This window comes from Protopterus annectens, chromosome 6.part0 (assembly GCF_019279795.1).
Source record: "Protopterus annectens isolate FY-2018-M chromosome 6.part0, PAN1.0, whole genome shotgun sequence".
In the NCBI taxonomy this organism is placed as follows: domain Eukaryota; kingdom Metazoa; phylum Chordata; order Ceratodontiformes; family Protopteridae; genus Protopterus; species Protopterus annectens.
Genome location: NC_056737.1, coordinates 187,393,256 through 187,418,592, shown reverse-complemented (window position 1 = coordinate 187,418,592; position 25,337 = coordinate 187,393,256). Strand labels below are relative to the sequence as shown.

The window sequence follows — 25,337 nt, the reverse complement described above, 5'->3', positions numbered from 1 at the left end:
GCAGGGCACTGAAAGAGGGCTAGCACATGCAGAGTCATGCTGTGAAGTCTGTCTGACGTTAGGAAGGCCCTGGCCTGGAAGGTATCTATCCTTGCCCTTATGAAGTCTAACACTTGAACAGGCTGGAGGAAAGACTTCTTGACATTTATGGTTATCCCTAACTGGGGTGACATCTGGAGGAAGAAATCCCTGAAGAAAGTAGATGTCTGGTGGGGGCAGTGAGGAGCCAGTTGTCTATGTACTGGAAGACCTGTATGCCCTGGAGCCTCAGGTGGGCCGCTACAACTGCCATGACCTTGGTGAACACCCTGGGGACTGTGGCGAGACCGAAGGGTAGGACCTTGAACTGGTAATGACTGGCCCCTAGCCGAAAGCAGAGAAACCTCCTGGACCATCTTTCCATGAGAATATGGTAGTACGCATCCTTGAGGTCAATGGAGCACATCCAGTCCTCCTCCTGCAAGAGGGGCAGGATGGATTGAATCGTGACCATCTGGAATTTCTCCTTGGCAATGAAAAGGTTCATTGTTGACAGGTCGAGAATCGGCCTTAAGTCCGTCTTTTTTGGCACCAGAAAGAACCTGGAGTGGATTACTGATCCGGACTGGTCTGGGGACACATACTGGATGGCTCTTTTTTCTAACAACTTTTTTATTTCCAAAGCCGTGGCCTCTCTTTGAGTGGGTGTGACATCTGGGAGGTGCCTTGAGTAAGGGAGCTTGTTTATGAAGGGGACTGAATGGCCTCTGGGTATTATCTGAAGCACCCAGCGATATGTCGTGATGGACTCCCATTGAGCCAGCTGCTTCGAAAAATGCCCCCGACTGCCTCCAGAGAGGAGCAGTCCGGCAACCCCTCAGGGCTGCTGTGCGGGTCGGTTGAAAAAGGGTTCCCGTGACCCGAAGTTCTTTGGTCCCCCTCTGCCTCTGGGCTGGCATCCAACTTGTCCCCCTCTGTCTCTGGGGGAGAAGGAGTCCTGAGCGTTCCGGGCCTGCTGAGATTTCCGGAACATCTTCTTCTGCCCTCGCTGGTTCCTAGAGAAGGATCTTTGAGGGGTAGAGAAGCATATTCCGACAGCTGACAGCGTTTTCCCATCTTTCTCGTTCTGGACCAGCGTCTCGCGGATGGTCTTCCCGAAGACGGTCGACCCGTCAAAGGGTGCATTCGCGAAGGACGCCTTGAAGGGTTCCAAGAAATCACAAAGTCGAAGCCAGGCATGACACCTTAAGGCGATACCAGACCCGCTAGCTCTAGCGGCTCCCTCCGTGGCATAGGAAAGTAGCTGCATAGAACTATTAGACACTGACTTGAGAGTGGCCATACGAGCAGAGAAAGTCCGTTTATCCTCGGCCGACATGGACTCTTTGACCAGGTCTTGCTGTAGTCTGATTACATGGGCCAAGTAATTCAGCGCCCTTATAGAGAAGGTAGCTGAAGCAAAAGTCCGCTTTCCAATGCGGTCCATTGCCCGAGACTCCTGGTCAGGGGAATGGACCGAAGAACTTTCCTGGGAGAGTTCCTTTTTGGTGGCCGCCGCCACCACCATGGCATCAACCTGGGAACCCTTGCTCCATGAAGCTCTGTCTGCAGGGGGACTAAGAACCTTATCAGGCCTTCTAGGTATCAGCTCTACAGTGTCTGGCTCCTTCCACACCCTGGTGGTAATCAGGTCGGCTGGGGGGACATGCAAGAGGTAGATGGGCCTGTGTTGAATGCCTCGTCTGAGGAGGGTTTTTGGGCGGACCGCCCCCCCCTTTGGCAGAGAATTTCCATAATGTCTCCAAAGGAGATGTCGTTGGGGTGATTTGGGGGAACCCTCCCCTTCCTCCAAATCAGTATCCTCGGTGAGGGGACTCAGGGGAGTCCAAGTGCCTCCTTTTGCAGAGGCGTTTGTGAGGGATCTCCTCGGGGGGACCGTCCGAGGGGGGCTCACCAATGGATTCATGCTCCAGGGGAACTGGCTGGGGTGTCAACGACACAGGCTGTCCCTGGGGGGACTGGATGATGGAGGACAAACTGAGCTGCGAGGGAGCAGGGGCGGACCCTGAGGAAAGAGTGAGGGGTCTCGATCCTCCAGAGAGAACCCTCTCCACCATGTCGACCGCCAAAGGGGAACCGGCCTCTCTAAGGCAGGTGGCCGGGGCCCTCAGTTCCGATGAAGGGATCGGTGCCTGAGCTGAAGCGGTCGGACCCGAGGGGATGGTGTGCTCTGACCGCAAAGGAGCCAAAGACACTCACCCCCCGGCTCCGAGAGCTGGGATCCAAAAGCGGATCCAATAAGTTCGAGGCCATGGCTGGCATCAAGGTAGTAATAACCATCAGTGCAGACCCCCTGGCACCGGGGCTCCTCGGATCTGAAGACTCTGAAATCTGGTGGTGGATCTGAGAAGGAGCTATCGGGAAAAACAGTGGAGCTGAACTCCCCCCTGGAGGGGGGGGGGCAGCAACACTCCCATCTGCAGCTGAGTTTGCAAGAATCGACACATCATCCGGTCCATATGAGCCTTCAAAATGCTGCAGGTAGACCTGGAGGAAGCTGCCCTAGAGGGCCGATGCGATGACCTCAGGGCTGGTCAGGTCTCTTCCTCTGGCTCTGGGGAGAAATGTGGTGAACAGAGCCATGGGGAGGAAGGCTTGGACACTCTTAATGGAGACGAGAGCACCTTAGCGGGAGGGGCCAAGGGTTCCAATTCGGCCTGCTGCTTGTGGCTTCTCTCTCTCTCATCTCTTTTTTCTATCCTTCATGGCCTCTCTTTCTCCTTGAGACAAGGTGGGAGGGCGAGTCCCAGACAGGGGAAGAGGACCGGTTGGCTGGGCAGCTGCAGCTGTCGCTACAGAGGGGGAAAGAGAAGTTGATCCCGCGGGTAGAAGACCGCCAGAATCAGCTTGTTCCTCCTATCCCTTAAGGCTCAGGGGTTGAAGGCTGCACAAATCTGGCAGCCCGAAGAAAGGTGTGGAACCCCCAAGCAAATTACGCACCGAGTGTGACCATCCGCTGGCGACAACTTATGGCCACACTCAGAGCACTTTGAAAAAGTCACTTTATGACTTTCAGCCATACTAAAGACACATACAGAGCCACACACGTGCACCTAAAAGAGGGAAAATAGGGGCTTACTAAGGGGAGAATAACTACCAAAGATGAAGGGGATGAACACCCAAAGAAAGGTACTAAAATACACACACACACACAAAAAAAGTAAACTAAAAGAGAAGTTTGAAGTAAAAAAAATTGCTACACTTGCCTGGAGCTCTAAGAATCCCGTGCTTGGCAAAGCCGCAGCAAACGAAATCTGGGGATTGGAAGGAGGTTGCAGTGTAGTATGGGTAAGGGGAAGGAGCTTGGAGCTTTTTGCTTTGTATGCTGCCAGCTCGGATCCGTATCGGATCCGTAACCCACAGGTTGCTGATCGAATGAAGTTAACTACTTCAGATGGACTAGTTCCATCAAACAAACCATTGCACTAATCCTCCAATTAGTGGTGTTGAAACGTTTTAATTGTGACTCAAAATATTCCAAACCCTCCGTGTGGGGGATAACCGAAAAAAAATTTTTAACGTCAATAGTAACAAATATCCCCTCAGGACTAAAAGGCACCTTGCCCACCTTAGACAAAAAGTCCCAGGAGTCTCTGCATACTTGCTTGATAGAACCCACTCCCTTTTTCAAGTTAAGGCCCAAGAATTTAGCAATAGAACTAGTTTGGACCTTCCCGCATCAATGATGGGCCTAAAGGGAGGGTTTGCAAAGTCAGAATGAATTTTTGGTATACCAAAGATTTGGGCAATTTTTGGTTTGTCAATTAACATATACCTATATTCTTCACTTGAAATTTGCCCATCAGTAACCATGTCCAACAGTGCTATATCAATTTTGGCATAAGCAATGTTGATTTCACACACAGACACTTCCTCATATGTTTCAGTAACCAACATTTGATTCATTCTGCTCAGATAATCAATTTTATCCAATACTATCAAACCACCCCCCCTTATCTGGTTTCATCACCCTGATAGTATGGTCATCACACATCTTTAAACAATTGTTTTTCTCTGTTGTTTAAATTTTCAAATTCATATTCACTTTTTCTGCACAAGATATTGCGTATATCAACCTTGCAAACTTTCTCAAACTGCTGGATCACACTACGCAAGGGGGGGGGGTAAATACACTCGGCTTATACAAAACATTGTTATAACCAGCATTGTTAGCTATGATTACACTTAAATTCATTTTACGACAAAACAACTTTAAGTTGACTATACTTTCAACAATGTTCGCTCTCTTTACAGGAATAAAGGATAGTCCCCTTGACAATAAGTTCACATTCTCGACAGTCAAATTCTTCTGGGAATAATTAAACAGTTTAAAGTCTCTTATCATTATTGAAAACAATGGTATATGGCACAAGACTGCAGCCAAAACTGCTGCCGTCATTGATAGATACAGTTACCTCCGATACCATTGCTTCTGCTTCTTCCGTTTCGCTTCCTCTCTATATTGGTCCTCCTGACCATTCATATATCTCTCCTTCTCCTTGTTGTGGATTTGCTCGGACCTGCGAATCCCACCATTCTCTAAAGGGGCTTCCTGGCCATTTCCATAACCCTCTGACGACATGTCATCATTTCCTGCATTCTGAGACACTGCCATTTGCCTCACTGCACTGTTCAAGTTCCTATTACTGTCGTCATGGTAACCAGGCGGCCGTGGATATGGCATATTATTGGAATACTGGCCCAAGTCTCTATTCAGTTTTTTGATTTTTTTTTTTTTTAAAAGTTTATTACATTGTCTCATAGTTGGAAAATAAAAGGTCACCATGTATTTTTCTGTCAAGCTCATCAATGGATTTAGATAAAGTTTTGTATAAGCCAAGTGTATTTAACCCTCTCCCCTGCATAGTGTCATCCAGCCATTTGAGAAAGTTTGTGAGATTGATATACACAATATCTTGTGCAGAAAAAGTGAATATGAATTTGAAAATTTAAACAATAGAGAAAAACAATTGTTTAAAGATATGTGTGATGACCATACTATCAGGGTGATGAAACCAGATAAGGGGGGTGGTTTGACAGTAATGGATAAAATTGATTACCTGAGCAGAATGAATCAAATGTTGGTGACTGAAACAGCATTGTTAGCTATGATTACAAACATATGAGGAAGTGTCTGTGTGTGAAATCAATATTGCATATGCCCAAATTGATAAAGCACTGTTGGACATGGTTACTGATGGGCAAATTTCAAGTGAATAATATAGGCATATGTTAACTGACAAACCAAAAATTGCCCAAATCTTTGGTATACCAAAAATTCATTCTGACTTAGCAAACCCTCCCTTTAAGCCCATCGTTGATGAAGGAAGGTCCAAGACTAGTTCTACTGCTAGATTCTTAGACCTTAACTTGAAAAAAGGAGTGGGTTCTATCAAGCAAGTATGCAGAGACTCCTGGAACTTTTTGTCTAAGGTGGGCAAGGTGCCTTTTAGTCCCGAGGGGATATTTGTTACTACTGACATTAAAAATCTTTTTTACGGTTATCCCCCACAGGGAGGGTTTGGAATATTTTGAGTCACAATTAACAAAATGTTTCAGTACCACTAATTGGAGGATTAGTGCAATGGTTTGTTTGATGGAACTAGTCCTTAAACACAATTATATACATTTTGAAGGCCAATTCTATAGGCAAGCAACAGGAGTGGCAATGGGGGCAGCTTGTGCCCCCATGTTTGCCAATTATGTGATGGCTGAGTGGGAGGATAGATTCGTCCTGAATAGCCCATATGTAAAATCATGGTGATTTATATTAGATATTTGGACGATATCTTTCTCTATTGGAATGATACTGTTGAAAGACTAGAAGAGTTTTTTGTTTATTTAGACAACAATGTTGATTTTTTTGTCCTTCACCCATTTGGATTATGAAAGGATCCATTATTTGGATACTGAACTCACCAAGGACAAAATTGGGGGTAGGTTTGTATCGACTTTTTACAGAAAACCTACCTTTTCTAACACCTATTTGCACTTCACCCGCTGGCACCCACAACATCAAAAGAAGGCAGTGGTGAAGGGGCAGCTGGTGAGGATGGCACGTATGGTCTCCAATATGGAGACTTTTATTGGTGAATGTGATAAGGTACTTGAAATGATTATAAGAAGGGGTTATCCACCAGTGTGTTCCTGGTTTAGATTAAAAATGAGGTTATGAAAAAAAAGCAAAATGGGGTATTTTTACCATTATTGGGCACTGATTATATGGTCTCGATGGCCAGTAACAGAGAAGAGAGAAATAGTAATAAGAGTTGTATTTTTACTTATAGTTTGGATAGCGTAAGCATCAGAAATGTTATTGAGAAGAATTGGTGTATTATTGCTAGTGATGTGGTTGTGTACAGTAAGGTGATAGAAAAAGTGGGTATCAAACCAACATTTGTTTTTAGAAAGGGAGTATCCTTCAAACATAGATTGGAAGGGAAGCACTCTCAAAATGTTAATAGTGTACAAATGAATGGTACTAAGAGATGTGGAACGTGTACGCAATGTTCTAGTATATTGTGTAATGATCATTTTATTGTGAGAAACACCACATATTATATAAATGGGAGATTCAACTGTGAGACAAAGAACGTAGTTCTACATTGCTGTGTGAAACCTTTGTTCAAGTTTTTATATAGGCAAAATGAAGAGAAGGTTGCGTGATCGTATGTACGAGCATTCTTTTGATATTAAGAACTGTAAGTCAAGTAATGCTTTATATAGACACATTCACACGAATTCGTCCCATAGTTTTAAATTCATGGTAGTGGAAAAGGTGGTGAAGGATGCACAAGGGAGCGTGGTTGATGAGCATTTAGATTTGGCGGAATTAAAGTGGCAGATTATTCTAAATGCAACTCGCCACCCAGGGCTAAATGACACTTTGTCCCTGCTCCCTGTGCTTAACTTGAAATGATTGAATTTTAAATAAATTTTAAATAAGTTTTATTAGCTGAAAAGGGCATGTGGAGTTGTTAACTGTTGAACAGGAAGGTATTTAAATGTGTTGTGCTTTTTATCAAATGAGTTCTGATGAAGTTCCAGTGTGAATGAAAGCGCTAAACTCTGTGGAATATTATACAATAAAAGACTATTCGAATTGTTGGAATATTGGATTATTTGTTACTGGTTGTTGACAAGATTCTAACAAGATTCTCTGCTTGGTTTTGGTCATTCCTTTAACTGTTGTCGTGGGTTGTGTTCTATTTTCATACATAGTTAGTAGACATGCAGTCCAGGAGACTTTTGAGTAGTCTAGCCCAGTTTTCTAATTGCCCTATGTAACTGTCTCGGTTACGTGACTTGCTCACAGTCACACATCAGTTTTCTTTTTGCATGACAGGTCACTTTTAGACATAGACTGGCTAGCAAATAGAAACCAGGCTTAATTTGTCATAGCTGGGATATCCTTGATTTTCATAATAGTGACAAGGAACCAATCAAGTACATGCTCATAACCTGTGTTTTTTATCCACCCATGTTGGAAGTGAAGTAACTTGAACACACAGAGCTGGTGTACTGCATCAGTTGATAAATTCCATTTGATATTAATGTTTCTCATAATAGTAATCTCAGACTTGACATGCACAGATAGCCATTGAAGGGTTCTATAGATGCATCCTTTTCAGGAGTGATGTATATAGATGCAACTGATAAAAGCATGGCTTTACTGATTTTAATATTTACTAGAACTGCTCCCCTCTTTGTGGACTGTGAAATCTTTGAATCAGGTAGGACGCAGGTAAGTTTATGCTGATGTGGGAAAATCACACCACCATCTTACAAATTTCACTGTTTGTTTCAAAGTTTTTCTGGCTGATATAATCTCCTTTTCATAAAGAGAAAGCCATCAATGCAGATTTGTTTCATGTGCTCCTGGTGTTAATGTGGGCATATTAAGAAAGCTGCCTTTCTCAGTCATCTTTGATAGGGTCATTAAGAACATTATTGTGCAAGCACCTGGATTTTGGGTTAATATCATTAGAGATCAGAGCAAGAGACAGGGTGTGTATTTAACAATATGAGGCTTTGGCTCTGAGTATTTTTGATTTTGACTAAACGAATTTCAAATGAGATGACACACTTCATCTGAATAATGACAGCATTTCTCAATGTGCATGCAGCAGCCAGAGAGATGCGTGTGTGTGCATGTACTTACAAATGTGACTAAGTGCATGTGTACCTATGTCACATTTGGCAAGGGTAGGAAGGAGATAAAGACATCCACGTTTTATTATTTTAAGCATGCATTAATAAGGACTCATTTGGAGTTTTATGTGCTTTGGCCTACTTCCTTACCTAAGAGGAACATTATGATAGTGTACCTCTCAACAAATCTGGGCAATGGCAAAAATAATGGGGGAAATAAAGACCTGAAATCAGTACAGATTTTAAATATAGCTTTTAATTTAAAAAGTTGCTAGAATAACAATGTTTGCATTAGCATGTATTTTCTTAAAGGATATGAAGTCTGAAATTCAAATGTCTGTCATTATTTAATGACCGTAGTCCTTAACCATTTGCCGGAAAACTACAAATGTTATGAGGAACAGACCAAAAATATGAGGCAAAAATCTGGAAGTTCTGCAAAATTCTGAATAGCTGAGAAGTATGGTGTACATTATGCAGACAAGGATTAAGAAAATGGGACAAGGGACTGGATATTTGAAATATGAAAGGACTGAAAGTTTTGAAGCTGTTTTCCTATGATTAGAAAGGGAAAGGCCTCAGTTTGAATAGACAGAATTTTCTTTTCCTACTTTTTCTCTCCCAAAAATCATCCCCCCATATGTCTTCAACACACACACTAGAACCAACTGGAGTGGGCATCATCTAGGCAGAAATGAAGAATGTTAATCTCTATTTTATGACACCTCACACCAGGGTCATTCTTTTATCCTAGGAGTCTCAAGGTCAGCTTGACCCCCCCCCCCCAGACTGGACTGCCCATGTTTAAGGACAGACCCTAACTGGATTAGGCTGTGGAACTTGTTTGGTGGCTATATCATGCTGGGAAAAAGGGAGTTTAACTTTTAGTTAGATCTGGTGTGCACACCAACAAAGGGCGAATACTGAAACTCATGTCCAGGAAAGCAGAAGACAATCTGGAGAAGATTTGGCAAGAGGAAATGAGGGCATGCAGCAAAGAGATGGATAGATAGTGTGAGAGAAGACCTGCGACAGTCAAGTGTGACTGTCGAAGAAGGTAGTAGGAGACTGGGATTGAAATGAGAAAGATGGTAACAGTTGACACAACACCCCAACCCAATGTAGAAAATGGGGAAAAAAAGGGTGGATGAAAAATGGTTATGATGAATACGTGAGTACAATACCCACCTATGAATTATGTGTACTTCCCATGCATTGTGGCCATGAACTGTTTGGTGCGCACCAAGCACAGACTGTGGTCCTTCATGCTACTGCAGCAAGCCCCAGTCTCATGTAGAGGCCATCGCAGCACTTGATCAATCCACCTCTCCACTTAGATGGGCGAGTAGTCAGATGCCACTCATTCTCACTTCTCTCTCCAACTCCTCCATCGGTTGGAAAGGTATGAGAAGGCAGATCACCTAGGTCTTTGTGACATTTATCCCTGCATGCCATGGATGCTGGAAACTTAAAACTGTGCTTTGAAGATTAGTGATGAACATTATGAAAACTGGGGGGTGGGGGGTTGGTTGTGTAATTATCAGGTTTAGGTACTCCGTTTTATCTTGAATCAATAAAACTTTTTCAGTAGAAGCTTGTGATCATGGCGTTATCTGCTGGTTTGTCTGTGTGAAGGAGTTGAAAAATAATATGTGCATTTATTGCAAAATGTTAAAGTATGGGAGCAGAAGAGAATAGAAGATGACTGAACTGACACAAACATACCATGTTCAGCCATGATAAAGGCCAGCAATACAGAAAAATGAAGCAAACAGGTATATATGTTGCAAATGTTTAGGACAGAACATTTACAGTGATAATATTTACAAAGCCAAACTATCAGTTACAAGTTTAGGCTGAAATCAGTGCTTAATAAAGCAGATATGTTAATCACATTCCTGTAAAACAGCAACAATAATCCTCATCAGTGTGTAAGGAGTAGCAAGCAAGCATATGGTATAATCTGTACAACACAGCTTACTGTAGACAGTCTGTTCTCTTAAGGGTAAAATGTGGCAAAAGTCACACAAGGCTACACCCTAAAGTTTGAAATGTGGTACAAGATGGCAGGTTATGACAAAAGACGAGGATGGGCAGTGGAAACAAATGACAGCTGCCTTACTTATTCATAAGTCCATGTTCACAAATAATCAAGCTGCAAGTGTCTTATACAAAACAGATGTGAGATCTCTCTACTTTTACTAAAGATGTATACACTCTATCAAAGTATTCAGAATTCCACACACAAGAAAGTGAGGACTGTTTGCTTTACATAAATTTCAGCAATTCAAACTTACTATAAACCATGCAGTTACAGTACAGTAGTTGAAATCAGAAAAATATAAAATTTCTAGGCAGTAGCAACTGACACAAGTTAACATACAAAAAAAGTGGTCTGTAAATTTCTTTTATTAGCATTGCCTTTACTCTACAGGGAGTGTTGTTTTAAAAATCCCTTTATAAATAGTGGTGATAAAATGTGTATGTGACCAATTACAGACTATTAAAATACCAGTGAACCCACACATAATGTAACAATGAACAGGCAAGTTAAAGTGTCAACATACAAAAAAGAATGCTAAAAATTTTAGCGTTCCAGGGACAGGTTGAGTTAATTGGTGCGATTCCCAATGGAGAATAAGTCTCAGAATAACACCTGACACAATAAATTTAACACTTTCTGTTCGTTGCTACCTGTAGGTAGACATACAGTTCAAAGAAGGCATCACTTTGTTGTTGGTTTGAGAAATTGTTCTAATCTGACAGAGTCTGCACATGATCCTGTGCGAGACTTCTGTTCCAGAAATAACCCCATAGCATCCCTACGTGGGAGAGAGATGCTTCGGTTCCATAGTGGTTCCTCAATTCCCAGAAGCTCATGGACATGATGAGAGATGGTCTGAAACAGAGAAAGCAAATAAATGTAGTTTCATTCTAATAAGTTTAGAATGTCCTGTTATTAAACAACAAAAGTTTCAAATAAAGTGATAACATAACCCATGTAAAATGATAATGTAATTCTTATTATATAGGATCCTAACTGGAACTTAGCCATGTACATCTAGAAAGGTGGACCTTTATTTTATTAGTCTGTTGGAAATTAATAAAGTGACAAGCTTTAGAGTGTAAAACAGATATCCAAATGAGACCCAGGCTTGTTTGCGAGACACTAGTTATTGATCAACATTCAACATTATTATGTGTAATCACTAGTATGCATCTACAGGCTTTTGTCCTAGCACACCAAGGTTGTGGTACCCTGTGGATTTCTCAGCTTCAGAGTTGGCATGTAAAGGTACTAGAGTGTGAGTGATGCAGTGGACTAGCCCCTCAACAAAGACTTTTTATTAAAACTTATTTTTCACTTGCAAGTGCTATCACTGTCTTGAGAAAGCAGTTATTTGCAGCAATCACAAAAAGAGTTAATTAGCTTGTTATGAAACCATTTAAACATCTTCAAGGACATAATTTACGATATACTGAAAACTGAACAAATTCTGCATAATACTTTTTACTGCATATGTAAAATAAAAAAAAAGACTGGAAAGGAAATGAAGGGTTAGCTTACAGAATAATCAAAACAAGAAGCTGATTATCAATAGATAATTACTTATACAATACATGCAATTCACTATCATTATATTTTTAAATTCAGGTTTGAAACTACCATTTATGTGTTGTTTGCTGTAAAACTGGGATTTCATAGCAATGTGTTTCTAACAAAAACTGCATAAACATATTTTCATGTGTCATGGTGTACTCAGCACTGTAATGCAGATGGTATTTTTTTTTAGCATTCATTTCTTTCTGGCAGTTTCTACATTTGTAAAAAAAATGACAGCTTAGTCATTAATTTGTTTGTCAGAATGATGAAGGTAAGAGCACGCCATATTAATGCTGTGAGATTTCCCTAGCGGCACTATAATTTTCCTTCTTACTGTCCTTCCAGAAAGGGAAGGACCATAATTTATCTCTGAGGGACTAATCGCAAGTCCTATTTACATGCATACAAACACAGACACACACACACTTTTGTTGTTCTCTGGTTCTGCCTTGTATGTCTGTTTTCTTACATCATCTACGTGAGGAAAACATGGTTGTATATTCACTGAAATTGTTGAGACTTTTTTTTAAATTTTTTTTTTCTTTTTCGTTTTGGTCATTTAAACACATTTTAGTGAAAATCACAAGCTATGTTCAGCTTACCGTATTTAGAGAGAACCTGGCACTGTAGCACAGAGGGACAGAGCCCTCACTGTGACCTGGGTAAATGGGGTTAAATTAGTGGCTCCGCACTGGAGAATCTAGGCAGACAGGCAAAGTATGCTAGCCTCTCCTTAGGGAGGAAAGGGGGCTATATGCTTGCATTCAGAGGTGGACAGGGCATTGCGATTTCCTTGGAGGAGACTGAAAAATGTCACTGCTCAAGCAGTGATGGGAGGGCAGAGCCACTTGGAGGAAATGCCCCTTGGCAAAGTGAGGTGATATCCACTGCTAACGATTCATTGCATGTCTCTCCCTAGCAACTAGTCTGGTGCACTCAAATTAGGCCTGGAGAGAAAACAAGAAAATATAAATTACCCTTGATGGCTGTCTACATAATAGCTGCTGTCAAGTCGGTCCTTGCCTCTGTGATGCAGATAGCGAGTGCTGATTGACTGAGCAAAGGGCTGATGGTCAACTATCAGTGGGAGTAAGCTAATGGAGTTTTCTTTTATTTGTTAGCGTAGGCACAGAATGTGCTACTTAATGTAAATACACTTATGAAAAGTCATCAAGCAATAGGCCTATGTTTCTTGAACATATGATTTTACAAAGTAATGTAGAATCTAAAAATACTGAATTAGAAGATGCCAAGATGAAAAGTCCAAATATGACTTTCAATTAAACTGATGTGGTTACAAAAAACAATGTAAAAAAACAACAAAAAAAAAAATTACACCTGCTTTAAAGGAGGCAACGTCCTTTGCACTCGCATATAAATGCAAGTCCCCACTGTCTGTTATTCCAGAGTTATGCCACCTCAGAATTACAATACATTCATGCTGATGGCAGAGGCGTGTGTAGACACTAATTCCAAAAGTAGGGTGCAAGGAAGCTTGCCCCCTGCATAAATATGCTTTCAAGAATAGCTGCATTTTGGTGTTTTGAGCTGAAAATAGTCCTCCCCAAATGTGGGGGTAATACCCAATACCCCCCCCCCCAAACTTATATATACCAACTCTGAGATTGTATTACTACGGAAAAAAGGAATATACAGAGAAATGGGAATTTTGGACTTAATATACATAATTCCACATCTTCGGACATTCAGTCTTGCTATTCTGGAACTTGCACAATGAACCTTGGACTATTAAAGTTACCATTGTAATGATCATCAACCCCCTTTTTCCCATTTTCTACATGGGGTTGGGGTGTTGTGTCTGCTGGAACCATCTCTCTCTATTCAGTGCCACTCTCCTACCTTCTTCAACACTTATGCCTGACTGCCACAGGTCTTCTCTCACACAATCCATCCACCTCTTTGCTGGATGCTCTCATTTCCTTTTGCCTTCTTCCCATCTGTCACAAATATCATCTTCACCAGTCTGTGTCCTGCTTTTCTGCAAATGTGCCCAAACTACTGTAATCTGTTCTCTTTGACCTTTTCTGCAGTTGGAGATACTTTGGCTTGTTGCTCTTATGTATTCATTTCTTTGTCTGTTCCACAGTGGGCATCCTAACCATCCTTTTCAGGCACCATCTCCATCCTCTAGCTTCCTCAACTGCTGTGCCTTTACTACCAAGGATTCTGTACTGTACATTGGTACTGGTCTCACCACTGTTTTGTACACCTTACTTTTCAGCTTCTTTAGCATTTTTCTGTCACACACAACCCCTGACATACTGTGCCCGTCTGATTCTAGCTTTGACCACCTCATTCAGTCTTCCCTTCTCCTCAGCAACCCCTCCCGAATACTTGAAGCTGTTAACTTATCTGATTTCCCTCATTTGCTGCCATTACAACTGTCTTATCTGTACTCAGTTTCTTCCCATGTGCCTTCAGTTTTGCATTCCATTCCACTGTCCTTTGATGAAGTATTTGCTCAGAGTCTGCATTTAATACCACAGTTACCAATGTCAGGTCTGGAAGAATTCCTACAAGTATAATATGGACGTACTCAAAGAAACAATAATGGAAGAATTCCAGCAGCTTTAAAATGGACATACTCTTTTGTGGGGGAGGGTTTTGTTCCTCTATCTTCAAGGTAGTAGGGCTTCAGAGTTTAATCATTAATTGTGCTGTTTCTGCCCAGCTTCCACTCAGTTGAAATGGAGATTTTTTTCATTTGGATTGTTTGCCAAGATGTTTTAGAAAACTGAGATTTTTCTATTTAGGGTGTCTGCCAGGAGGTTTCTTGAGAAGGGATACAATTACCCTAAAATAAAGGCTCACCAGTATGGCCAGTTTTCAGATCATTATGAGAAGTCTGCATACAGGATAAAAATGTAAGGATTATAGTACCAGTTGTCAGAATGAATATTACTAAGGGCCAATCAGCTAGGAGCACTCAGGAAGCCTGAATAAAACTTTAAAAATATCTCTATCCTGTGAGCAGAGGGCCTCATCCCCTTCCACCTCCATGTAAGGGAATACCTCCCTCCCGGCACACCTCAACTTACTCAATCTGAATCTATGCATTTTAAGGAAAAGAACAGTTATTCTCGTTATCAAATTCAGCTTTGGGCATCTGGCTGTGATGATTCTGACTTTACTGCGCACTGCAATGACTAATAGTATGAACATTGAATGGGTGCTTCCTTCCTTTTTATGTACCACATTACCATTGTGATGTCTATCACAATAAAATGTTCATTGGTCTTACAAATGACTTGAAGACTGTCAGAGATAGATGAATAGTCAGCAATTCTTTGCAGTTTGCAAGTTGCCCCCTCTAGGATGGGATTCAAAGGCCTTGTACATGGATCTGGATGGGTGGTCCTCATGCATAATTGTAGGAGTTTGACACAAGTTCCTGATCTAGAATTACAGAAACAAATGGACAATCTTGGTTTACAAAAATCTAGTCTTGCCACTACTGGAATTTTTATTTTATCCTGAATTTGTTATCTGGAATAGAGCACTGATCCCAGTGGACCTATTTCAGTCTCAGGCAAGGGAAAACACAATAGTTGCATAATATTATATACAGAATGAATGAAAAAATACAACATAAACATATATTATATAAAAAATGAATAATATAGTTAGCTTGAGGGAATAAAGGCAGTAGAGAAATGATATTATATACAGAGTGAGTGAAAAAAGCAATTTATCCTGCATTATATATAGAGTGGAAATTAAGAGTTGAAAGAATCACAATCAAAAATAGAGTCAGAGCAAGGTCTGCAGAAGGAAGAAGGGAATGAAGATGTTAAGTTATATGACCAGAGAGGTAGCAGTCACATTTTTCCTAGAGTCTTGCAATGTGCTTTTATTTGTGAATGGAAAATAGGGTAAGAAGAATTCCCAGAGTTTGGGATCAAGGACTGTGCATCAAACTCTATTTTGGAGGAGAGGACGTGAATGGTTAAGATGTCTAACGTTGTATGCTGGTGCATTTCTGAATAGTCTGGAAGCAAGTGGAGGGAAGGAGTAACTCATAAGTTTAAATAGTTAAGAGGAAAGTAGAACATTAGTATGTTGTTTCATAGGTAGCCAGTTAGCTTTTTCAATAGTCTGGCAGTATTGTACATTTCTTGGGGAGAGAATGACGAAACTGCAAATGGCATTTGAAATGGACTGAATGGCGTTTGAGAAATGTTCTTCCTTAATTCTGAGGTTGGGAAGCCTGACCTTGTAAGCATTTAGGTACCACTTTACAGTCCTCATAGATAATCCTACACACTGAACCAGAAGGAAAACATGTAAACCAGAGCTTGGAGAAATGTCTTTGCTGTCAACATCTTCTATTCTGTAATACTTACCAAAAAAAAAGGCCATCATAAATTGCACCTCATCCTGTGGGTAAAGGTAATCTTTGAGGATTTGGTATTTAGAACTGTTCCCAGAAATTTTGAGAAAAATAACAGATTGTTCTATGTCGAGAAAAATAGATTGTGCAAGAACTTCAGAGTTTGCTAGACTGCAACCTGCAATCTCTAAAGAGACTCATCAGAAATCAAGTACTGATTTATATAAGGACAGACATGAACTCCCATCAGTTTGAAATGAGCACAAACTCTTTCTCACAGTACAAAGGCGAGATGGCAAAGGAAGTAAAAAAAAAAAAAACTGTCTGTGAGCTACAGGAATAAGTGAGTATAGATATCCACCCTGTGTATCCATGGCTTCCATAAAAGCACCTTTTGTTAACAGAGATGTACAAAACAGTGGTGTGATGAGATCCTGGTTTCACTTCATAATCACGAACTGCTGAAATATCGAATTTCAATAATTCGTGTCCATGAAGCCGAAACTTCAAAATAATGAAAGTGCATAAGCGCAAATAGGACTTTGTTGAATTTGTGCTTATGCAATTACGTTATATTACAGAAGTGTTTGGCTGGGATGGTGTCTGCAGTTTAAGGTGAGTGTGCATGAGTGTTTTTGTAACTTGGTTAGGGTAGGGAGGTGGAGGTATGAGTGTGTGATGATTTTTTTTTTTTTACTGTTGTGCGATCTATGAGTTAGTATATAGTAAACTTCTCCCCCCCTTCCCCCCCAAAGGAGCAAATGCCTATCCCAACTGAATGTAACCTCCCTGACATCACAGATGCACAGGTGAAAGCTGCCCTCTCCAAAGCAAAAAACACAGCATCTATGGGACCGGACGGTGTCCCAGGCTGTGTCTTACACGAGCTCCAAGAAGAACTGAACCCTCACATTAAGTCACTGTTCAAACTTAGCCTTACTACAGGATATGTACCCAAAGAATGGCGTACAGCTACAGTGGTCCCACTCCACAAAGGTGGTGCCACAACGGACCCCGGAAACTATCGCCCCATACGCCTGACTAGTCTGGTCTGTAAAGCTATGGAGCGTATTATCATGGAACTCATAAACAAAGACATTGGGAGCCTCCAGACACTGGACCCTACCCAATTTGGCTTTGTTAAGGGCAGATCTTGCCTCTTAAACCTAGTTGATTTCTTTGAAACAGTTACCAAAGCCATAGATGAGGGCAAGGTAGTTCACACAGCCTACATGGACCTCGCAAAAGCCTTCGACACAATACCCCACTCCGGCATCATAAATAAGCTTACCAGCTTAAATATCAACACCTGTATCACAAGATGGGTTGCAAACTGGCTCAGAGATAGAACCCACATGGTCCGAATCCAAACCAGTTACAAGTGGCATCCCACAGGGCTCAGTTCTGGGACCTCTCTTGTTCAGTATATATTTCTCTGAGGTTCAGGCTAACACGGGGGGATTATGGCTGACAACGTTCGCAGATGACTGCAAACTGGGGGCCATAATTGAATCTCCAGCTGACACAAGCATCCTCCAAAAGGGTCTCACAGAGACGGATGCTTGGTGCCAGAGCCACGGCCTCAAGCTAAATGCTAAAAAGTGCATAGTCATCCCCTTTGGGAAAAACAAGGTGCCCACAAATTACCACATAGGTGGTAATCCATTAAGTACGGAAGAAGTAATTAGAGATTTGGGGACCAACGTAGATAGTAATCTCTCCTTTGATAATCACATTGCCAAAGTGGTTAGAAAGACCTTCTATATAGCCTACTTTATCACGAAAGGGTTCGCATCTAGATCAAGAGAAGTCATTGTGCCCCTCTACTCGTCACTCATCAGGCCCATAACTGAATACAATGCCCCTTTTGGGATGTACCTTACCCGACACCTGCAGCAACTGGAGAGACCCCAAAAGTACCTCACCAAGAGGATCATGGGCTACAAACAGATGTCATATGCAGCTCGACTAAAGAAACTCCAGCTCTACTCAGTTGCTTATCGCCTACTCAGAGGCGATCTATGCCTGACGTACAAAGCCATGTCAAACCCAGAATTAATGGACATGCTCCACCTCAAAAAATCCAAGTCCCTTAGAGCTACACGCTCTAGGGACCTAAACCTCAGCACAAATAGGACATGCTGTAGGGACAGATTCATTTCCCAGTGGCTCCCCTCACTCTGGAATAGAATCCCAATTCATGTTAGACATAGCCCCTCGCTGACCCTCTTCAAGCGAAATCTGGACGCGTGGATGGGAAATCGCAAATTCACCCTTGGGATCTCTTCTGTGTCCCTGTTAGACAGAGGCACAGTAAACTAATCTTAAAAGGGTACCTTCTGTGACCTACTTTACAGAGGCACAGTAGGCTAATCTAATAGGGAGGCAGAAGCCAAATACACTCTGGCTAGGCTTATAAATGCCCTAGGGCAGATAGCCTAGTATCTACCTATGAACCTATATATAAGTAGGGGGTGTGGGGGGCACAGGGAGGCTTGCCCCCCTGCATTTGTGTAGTGTGGGTATGTGCCTGTGTGGTGTTTTGTTGTGTTTAATTGTTTTGTGTTGTGGGTGTTATGGTTTGTGTGTTGTGTGCTGTATGCCGTGTGTTCGATGTTGTGGTTTCGTGATTGTGAAGTGGTGGTGTTGTGATGGTTTCGGCTTTATACTGTCGAAATGCTGAAATTTGATATTTCGGCAATATGAAGTGAAACCGACGATCCTACATGGTACAGAAGCCTGGGCAGTTGAGGAAGCTTGAGGTGAATGAGATGAAATGCCTGTAGGATGCATACAGTGGGACAGATGAAGAAATGAGGACAACAGAGCAGAAATAAAAGTAGCCCTAATTGCAGATATCAAGCAGAACAGATTTCACTGATTTGGTCACGTGTACAGGAAAGCAGAAGATAATCTGGTGAAGTATTTGGGAGAAACTGGAAGAAGGCAAAATGTAATGAGGACATCTCTTTAAGAAATGGATGGCTTGTTTTAGAGAAGACCTTTGACAATCAGGCATGACTGTCAAGAGAGAAATCAAGAGAGATGGTGACAGTTGAAGCAAGACACTGATACTATGTAGAAAATGGGAAAATTGGGTTGAGGATAATGATGATGAAGACCATGAACGGAGGAAGTTATTTTTGTAGCGATAACGTAATGAATTTCTTTCTTGATTAACTGGTTCATGTGGTTGTGATCTGAAATGGGTCTCCAATGGCTATTCTTCTTTGGCACTCAAAATAATCCTGATTAGAACTCCTTTCTTTGTTCTACAAATACATCAGCTGTTCTGCATGATTGCCCAGTAGCATAAATTAAAGAAAAGACCAAGTGGCTCTGATGTCTTGGAGTAGTTGGAATACACCATGCAATTCGAGATTAACTGCAAAGAAATTATATGGTGTAAAATGCTGACACTGATTCTCTGACCACTTTATTAATTGGAAACCACTGAGTTGAAAAATTAATAACTCCTTCCCCTTGGGGAAAGACTGGTGGATATAAACAATGAGATAATGGGAAAGACAACCACTGATTGTTTGTATGGCATATGTCTCAGTCAGTTTCTCCTTGTTACTGTCGTCTTTTTGACTGCCAAGTTTATTTATTTATTTTTTTTAAGTATTGCCTTTTGCTCTGTACTTTTGCAGTCTAATTTGTTTAAATTATTCAAGATAAGTATTTTAAGTTAATAGAGAGAAGATTTAGCAGTAAAGTTTTGGAAGAAATTGGGAAGGAGTGGAAGGAACATTTGATTCAGTTTTTCCTTAGTCTTATTTTCTTTTATTTCTTTAGCGACTTTGGTAATGAGTTCCAAATAACAGGCTTTGTGTATGGGGGAGTACAAAATGCGTCTCAAAACGTCATCAGTGAAGGTTTGTATCCTGATCTATGTAGACCTTTTTCCAAATAAGAGAAGCAGCATCTCTGAAATTAGTATCAGTGGTGTTGCAATTGTCTGTTAGCTTTATTAGCCATTTATGATCATTACCCCCCCCCAAGAGAAACATCAACAATGCTTTCAGTCAAGTCATCAATTTATTTCAAAATTTTCACCTTGTTTTACACTATGTAGAGCTGACAATTTATAACCCTATTGCCCAAATTAGCAGATATATACTCCCTGTTAACCAAATCTGTCAGCTATCCTATTCTTTTTGTCAGTTAGTGGAGTGCTAAGAGGAATAAGTCAATAATAGGAAGGTCTGCTACAACATAATATAACATATCTGCATTACTCCTGTACAGTGCAAAATCTCTGCTTTCTTAGAGAAACAAGCAAATCTTCAACAGAATGAACAGGAAAATGTGCCAGTAGTTTAAGCATGTCATGCCTCACAGATTAGCATATTTGTTCTTGGTGGGGATAATTAATACCCCATTTAAAACAATTCTTCATCAAATTTGGTATCCCTGTAATAGAATTATCCTCACAGGAAGAGTCAGAATACAGGGATTCCTCATCACCAGAGGCACTACCCAAGGCTAAGTAGAGATGTAATAGAAAATGGATAACTATTAACAAACAATGAACAAGTGACATTTCAGTAGGTCTAACCTGTTGAATGGACTTCTTGCCCAGTGTTGCTAGTGACTGCAAGTTGTAATCACTGAGCAGCATATTTCACTGTTAGGATTACACACTAGTAACTATTTCCCTTTCATCACGTTTCTACAGTCTTGGCGTTATTATATATAAGTGGCATGGACACTTCCCTTCAGAAATGATTACTACAGTGTGACTGTTTATTTTGCTGTTGGGCATTATGCAAGGTAACCTACTGAGCAGATTTCTTGTGTGTATGTGCACCTTTCTAATGATTCACTCACTAGGCTTCAGATGTCTGTGGTATTTTAGTAGATGGGAAGTGACTTACTGGATATTGACTGCATATCTTGTGGATGCTTTTCCTAGATTTGATGTAATCCGCTCTGTAATACATTTGGAGGAGGAGAAGAAAGGGATAGTGGTCTTTTCTTTTACTCAGGAATAGCACAAGACCTATATGACCTGCCTCCCAGAGTCCTCAGTAATCTGTCCAGTGTGTTGACACACCACTGATATGAATCCTCAACACATCTCTTGCTAATGCAGAATCCTAGAGGGCTGGAAGACAGCAAGTATGGCACCCTGTACAAAGGGGGAAGCAGAAGAAAATCCTAGGAACTACAGTCCTGTTAGCTTAACAATTGCAGATAAAGTTTTGAAAAGAATCCTGAGGAGAAGTCTGGTAGCATAACTACAGGTTAGCAGCCAATATAGATTCATGGCCATATGGAGCCATCAGGCAAACCTGATCCAGTTTTATGACTGGGTTACAAGTGAATTTGACAGCGGAGTATCTATAATGTATTTTACATGGACTTCAGCATGGTCTTTGACTTAATCCGAAGATAGAGGCTGAATAAAAACTGGAGGGTTTGGGGTTGGACTAAGACTGAGGAACTTGATAGCTGAATTGTATGGTAGACAAGGTTGTGCTGAGAGGGACAATTCCAGAGATTAAGGAAGTGAGCAGTAGAATATCACAGGGGTCCACTATTCTCCAAAGGGAATACAGAACAGGACTGGCCTCTTGTTGATGACACTAAGATGTGAAGCAGCAGAACAGAACCCAGGAAATTAGAGCGGGTGGCTGTACATCTCCCAAACAGCCTGTCACTAGTGGTGTTACCCAGTGTTTGGTCCTTGGCAGCTTCTCCTTTTACATTTACTTCTTGGAGGTCAAAGCAAATGTTAAGGATTTATGGCTGAGCAAGTATGCAGATTATTGTAAACTTGGTGCTATCATAAAATCCTCAGTGGACACCATCCAACAGGACCTTTCCAAAACACATAGCTGGTGTCAAAACAACTTCCTCTCTTTCAGCTGTTCCCATTAGGGGTAGCCACAGCGGATCATCTGTTTCCATTTCTTCCTGTCCTCTGCATATTGCTCTGTCACACCAATCACCTGCATGTCCTCTCTCACCACATCCATAAACCTTATTTTAGTCCTTCCTCTTACCTGGCGGCTCCATCCTTAGCATCCTTTTCCCAATATACTCAGCATCCCTCCTCAGCACATGTCCAAACCAATGCAATCTCGCCTCTCTGACCGTCTCCAAACCGTCTAACCTGAGCTGACCCTCTAATATACTGATTCCTAATCCTGTCCATCCTTGTCACACCCAGTGCAAATCTTAACATCTTTAACTCTGCCACTTCCAGCTCTGATTCTTGCCTTTTTGTCAATGCCACCATCTCCAACCCATACAACATAGCTGGTCTCACTACCCCCTTGTAGACCTTCCCTTTCACTCTTACTGGTACCAGTCTGTCACAAATCACTCCTGACACTCTCCACCCATTCCACCCTGCCTGTACTCTCTTCTTCACCTCTCTTCCATACTCACCATTACTCTGAACTGTTGATCCCAAGTACTTAACCTCATCCACCTTCGCCAACTCTACTCCCTGCATCCTCACCATTCCTCTATCCTCCCTCTCATTCACATAAACATATTCTGTCTTAGTCCTGCTGACCTTCATTCCTCTCCTCTCTAGAGCATATCTCCACCTCTCCAGGGTCTCCTCAACCTGGTCCCTACTCTCACTACAGATCACAATGTCATCTGAAAACATCATAGTCCATGGGGCCTCAAGTCTGATCTCGTCTGTCAACCTGTCCATCACTACTGCAAATAAGAAAGGGCTCAGAGCGGATCCTTGATGTAATCCCACCTCCACCTTAAAAGCATCTGTCACTCCCACTGCAGACTTCACCACTGTCACACTACCCTCGTACATATCCTGTACCACTCTTACGTACTTCTCTGCCACTCCTGACTTCCTCATACAATACCACAACTCCTCTCTAGGCACCCTATCATATGCTTTCTCCAAGTCCACAAAGACGCAATGCAACTCCTTCTGACCTTCTCTATATTTCTCCATCAACACTCTCAGAACAAACATCGCATCTGTAATGCTCTTTCCCGGCATGAAACCATACTGCTGATCACTAATCATTACCTCCCTTCTTAACCTAGCTTCCACTACTCTTTCCCATAACTTCAAGCTGTGACTGATCAGTTTTATCCCTCACTAGTTACTACAGCTCTGCACATCACCCTTATTCTTAAAAATAGGTACCAAAACACTTTATCCACTCCTCAGGCATCCTCTGACTTTCCAAGATTTCATTAAACAATCTGGTTAAAAACTCCACTGCCATTTCTCCTAAGCACCTCCATGCTTCCACTGGTATGTCATCTAGACCAACAGCCTTTACATTCTTCATCCTCTTCATAGCTGTCTGTACTTCCTCCTTGCTAATCTGTTTCACTTCCTGATTCACTAGCCCCACATCATCCAACCTTCTCTCTCTCATTCTCTTCATTCATCAGCCCCTCAAAATACTCTTTCCATCTGCTCAACACACTCTCCTCGCTTTTGAGTATGTTTCCCCTCACTATCCTTTATCCCCCTTACCTGCTGCACATCTTTCCCAGCTCGGTTCCTCTGTATATCCAATCGGTACAGGTCCTTTTCTCCCTCTTTAGTGTCCAGCCTTTCATACAACTCTCCATATGCCTTATCCTTCACCACCTCTCCCTTTGCCATGCTCCTCATCTCCTTATACTCCTGTCTACTTTCTTCATCTCTCTGACAATCCCACTTCTTCTTCGCCAACCTCTTCCTCTGTATACTCTCCTGTACTTCCTCATTCCACCACCAGGTCTCCTTGTCCTCCTTCCTCTGTCCAGATGTTGCACCAAGCGCCTTTCTAGCTGTCTCCCTTACCATCTCTGCTGTAGTTACCCAGCTATTCGGTAACTCTTCACTGCCCCCCAGTCAAAACCATGGACAAAAATTATATGCCAAAAAATGTATAATTGTATCCTTCAACAAGCATGGCTTCATATTTATCTATCGCTTTTGCAACATGTGTCTATATTCAGCTACTGAATACCAGAAAACTCAAACCATGAAAGTAAAACAGTGAAAGGGCCAATTATTGAACAAAGGCAACTTTGAAAAAAAATACATTGAATGGCCATATAGTCAGCCAACATCGCTCACTCAACCAACCAATGTGGGGGACTGCACCCCCCCCATCTATATATATAATATATATATATATATATATATATATATATATATATATATATATATATATATATATATATATACATACATACATATATATGTATATATATATATATATATATATATATATATATATATATATATATATATATCTGGGTCTACCTGAGATGGTCGACAAGCCATTTGATCGACACTCAATTGGTCGACAGTTCATTTGGTCGACAAGCAGTTTTATGTGGGGGGTTGTGCCCACAATGTAAACCACCAACGACCAGCAAAAAACGATAGTGAACACGCAGTAATGAAGAAATAATGATTATTTATTTATAATTCCTTCAAATCCAGACCGGTTTCGGCTATTCAGCCTTTATCATTATTTCTTCATTACTGTGTGTTCACTATCGTTTTTTGCTGGTCATTGGTGGTTTACATTGTTGGCTTGACCCTGCATGCCATCCTTGCGGAGCGTATGGTTGTTTGCTGGGGTTGTGCCCACCACACCCCGCCTAACTATATATATCAACTCCAGGGTCGCACAACATTGGGGAGGGGGGCAAATCTGCCTGTCGACCAAATGAATTGTCGACCAAATGAGTGTCTTACCTTATGCATTGCGTTACTTCCTGGTTGTTGGCCAACTATGGCAACTCAATGTATTTTCTTTTTCAAAGTTGCCATTGTTCAATAATTGTCCCTTTTGCCGTTTTACGGTTCAGGTTTTTTAGTATTCAGTAGCTGAACATGGACCCCAACACACCCCCTAAAAGTTGATCCCATAGTCTGGGAGCTTATGTCGACAACCTACTGTCCTTTGATCATCATGTATCCACTATTGTAAGGAAATTCTTTTTCATTGTACAACTTATATCTAAAGGTATGGCATCCAGGTCCAGGGACGTAAGAATTCCATTGTACTGTGCGTTAATCAGGATGGTCATTGAATATAATGCCCCATTTGGCATGTACCTGTACAAATACTTGTCTTAACTGCAGCAACCGGAACACTTCCTAACACACGCACACATAGCTTCATAGCGTTTATGCAGAAATAGAATGTGTACGTGACTAACTACCCTGGGCACTGGCATGGATGAGCA

The 25,337-nt window shown here is 41.6% G+C and overlaps 1 protein-coding gene across 2 annotated transcripts in view; it reads right to left on the bottom strand.

Annotated features, from left to right (window-relative positions):
- Nucleotides 1–10,578: 10,578 nt before the first annotated feature.
- Nucleotides 10,579–25,337, bottom strand: part of SAMD15 (sterile alpha motif domain containing 15) — a 247,318-nt gene continuing 232,559 nt past the window's right edge. For both annotated transcript variants that reach the window (XM_044073908.1, XM_044073907.1), the window contains one exon: nt 10,579–11,089. Coding sequence is in view for 1 of the 2 variants with exons in the window: in XM_044073907.1 (XP_043929842.1) it covers nt 10,916–11,089 (174 nt within the window). In the remaining variant the exon portion in view is untranslated. The remainder of the gene's footprint in view (nt 11,090–25,337) is intronic.